The sequence below is a fragment of the Protomyctophum parallelum genome, assembly GCF_964188405.1.
Source record: "Protomyctophum parallelum genome assembly, chromosome: 2".
In the NCBI taxonomy this organism is placed as follows: Eukaryota; Metazoa; Chordata; class Actinopteri; order Myctophiformes; family Myctophidae; genus Protomyctophum; species Protomyctophum parallelum.
Window position 1 is genome coordinate 25,963,328 of NC_139699.1, and position 3,207 is coordinate 25,966,534.

The 3,207-nt window shown below is 43.8% G+C and overlaps 1 protein-coding gene across 1 annotated transcript in view; it reads left to right on the forward strand.

Moving 5' to 3' along the window:
- The window catches only part of adamts18 (ADAM metallopeptidase with thrombospondin type 1 motif, 18), a gene marked incomplete at its 5' end in the record, with an annotated part of 85,489 nt that extends 82,609 nt beyond the window's left edge, over positions 1-2,880 (forward strand). Inside the window, 3 exon segments of the mRNA XM_083759257.1 lie at positions 1,099-1,309; positions 2,208-2,430; positions 2,754-2,880. Of these exon segments, the coding sequence (XP_083615383.1) occupies positions 1,099-1,309; positions 2,208-2,430; positions 2,754-2,872 (553 nt within the window). The 3' untranslated portion in view covers positions 2,873-2,880.
- Between the last annotated feature and the right edge of the window lie 327 nt (positions 2,881-3,207).

Genomic DNA, 3,207 nt, shown 5'->3' on the forward strand with positions numbered 1-3,207 from the left:
ATCCCCCAAAAGATCAAAATAATTGGCTTCTCTAAACACAACTTTTGTCACACCATCACTAAACCTGGGTAGATTTTACCCGATATAATACATTTAATAAAAAATATATTTCTCATGATTAATTTAATTTAAAGTATGAGATACCTTTCTTTGATATTGCAACACGAAAAATTTGGGTAATTAAAAAATATATTTCTAACAAAAAGAAAAAAGAAAATAATTTAGCTGAGAACTTCTCCTTTGGTCCACCCATTCCAGGAACATGTAAGAATAGTCCAGTAAATGTCCTGGAAGCAGTTTTTGGTGTTGACATTCCTTTTGATTTTAAAACCATGTATCTTGCAGATCTGGAAGGACTACAATTTGAAAAGCAGGATCAGTATCTACTGAGGGTATTGCTGGTGGCATCCAAAAAAGCCTTAACAAAAAAGTGTCTTACAAATGTTATACCAACTATAAATGAATGGATTGATTTAATCTATAGTATATTTATTATGGAGAGAATTACATTCAGCTTTAGAGGTCAAGTTGAAGTCTTCACAGATAACTGGTTTAGATGGATTACTCATGTCTCTACCATAAGACCTGACTTTGTTTAAATTCAGTTAAATCTGTTTAACCTGTAGAAGCAGATGCACCTGTTTGAGGTACTTATGAATTATGATCATCAATAGAGAAGAGAGACAGATATCTCCCCTTGTGTGTATTGTACGTATATTGTCTTTTATTTCTGTTGTATGTATTGTCAATTGTCATAGTCTTTTCGTTTACATGTTGATTAAAATTCAATAAAAAAGTAAATTGGAAAAAAAAAAAGAATAGTCCAGTAAAAAAAGAAAAGAAAAGAACACTAAACCCGAGTGAACACCTGCCTATACTGTCACTGTCACTGAGCATCCTGAAGTTACCCAAGCCTCCGAAACCCAGACAGGACCGACCCACCTCAGACATCAGCAACAGTATGAAAATTGCATAAACATAATTGTCCGGGTGAAAATCACCCTTTAAGCCCTGTATCGAGCCCTGGAAAAGTGTATAATGTGCATAATGTGCGTTAAATTGATCCCAGTAATTCTGAGTTGAACATTGTTGTCCCAGGTGGGTGGAGTTCCCTGAGCGACGGTGCAGGAACCTGGCCAAGCCGTCCATGGAGCTGCAGCAGTCCTGCAGCAGTGGCCTCTGTCCCGCTGCCCCCCCTCGGCTCCCAGCTGCCCCTCGGCTCCCAGCTGCCCCTCGGCTCCCAGCCGGCCCGGGCAGAACCACCTCCAGTGCCGTGGTCATGGGCTGGTACTCCTCACCCTGGCAGCAGGTAGAACTCACAACTTTTTCAAAGATCTGTGCACATTTTCATGATTTTTCCAAAATTGCAGATCTACAAGTTCATAGCACGTCACTTTGTGATACGCTAGCCAAAGTGTCAAATAATGGTTTACCGGTTTTAATGGGTTAATAAATGAATACCCTAAATTCATCGTAGTGTTGTGCAATAGTTGTACAAATTTCGGATCCATAAGCTTGTTGCGAGCGTATGTAGGCCTATAGCCTATATGCGTTTCCAGAGCTTCTAATGTACAGCCTGTTAGGCTGTCATGCTGTCTCTTGAGAGACTAGGTCAGCATAGAAGAGACTTGGGAGAGAAGGCAGCAGCGAGAATCAAATGTTTGGCGAGCGCAGACAATGTGCATCTCCTCTCCTGGCTGCTGTACCTTTTCGACAAGCCTGAAGACTTTCACATTGTAGAGAGTTAGGTTAGCCAGGAGATTGGCCTGTAATAAACTGTGTTTGACCCTCACAGTTTGTCGGAATTCCTCACGCACGTCATCATCAACTAAAACTGTTCCTTGTGTGATTGCTTGATTTCGACATGGATGAGTTGCGTTTGACAACCTCATGGTTTTGTTTATCGTTCAGGACCCTCCCTGTCTGGAAGCTTCTGGTCAGGGCAACATTTTAAGCTCCAGTATCTTCTCCAATCGGGAATAACTAGAAATATACACACTAGCCTACTACTACTCAAAATACAGCAGTGACTTACAACAGTAAAGCCATGTTCTTAACAGTTCTTAACATGCCCAAAATAGGGACACCTGTGTGAGAGTAGTAAATCGCATCCAGGCTCAATATGCATACAGGTTTGGATGAAATAACAGAGACATGAATGGGGGCGTGGTTTCTCATACGCACACCACTCTCTCTCACATGCACAGTGCTCGGTGTCGTGTGGTGGAGGCGTCCAGACCAGGACCATCCAGTGTCTCCGTCAGGGGCGTCCCGCAGCAGGCTGCTTGCCCCACCAGAGGCCCCTCACCTCCAGGGCGTGCAGCACCCATTTCTGCCCACCTCCAGCCCATGTTCCTGCCCCGGGCCGAGGACAGGCACCTCGGCCTGGACAAACACATGCACAGGTCCCTGCTGGACCTGCAGGCAAAGGTAAAAAACAACCACATGCACGGGTTTCCTGTTTTTTTCTGTGTCCCAAATCCCAATGTACACGTTAGGGCACAGTCACGTCGCACTTTTATTCTGCCTATGAGGGTGGATTCTGCCAATGCATTTCAATGGGAATGGAGCACTTGATAGTATATTGTTTAGACTGATGATAGGTTCTTGGTTTGCCTGTGATCCTAGTTTACGCCGCCTTTGCTTTTAATGTATGTTATATTGTAGATATTGTACAGTCACCCTGGATAAGAGCGTCTGCTAAATTAATTGTGAATTGTAATGTGTTCTCTTCTTCCTGTGGGAACTTTCAGATGAGCAGCAGTGTGTGGACCAGTTCAGCTGGTGCCACCTGGTGCCTCAGCATGGCGTGTGCAACCACAAGTTCTACGGACAGCAGTGCTGTAAGTCCTGCTCTGCCAAAAGACTGTAAAGGACAGGGCTGCTTTCCGGACCGCTGCTCTAACCACACAGCACCTCTAGGGGATGCAGGGCGTTGATGCATGACTTCAGAAACTTTCTTCAGAAAGTCTATTTTTTTTGTCCTGTAGTTGCTCTACAGAGGATTCAAGGAGATGTAGGAGAGACAGTAAAGTGGTCCATGGGGTGACTTATTTACATAGACTTGTGAAAAGAAACATATGGATGAAGGCAGCCATGACGTCACCCACTGGTTTCTACGGACTCGTTTTGAACCCTCTATTTCAGCAACTCAAATCCATCTGGAAAACTCAAATCCATCTGGGAAGTTCCGGACCCAAAAAGCAA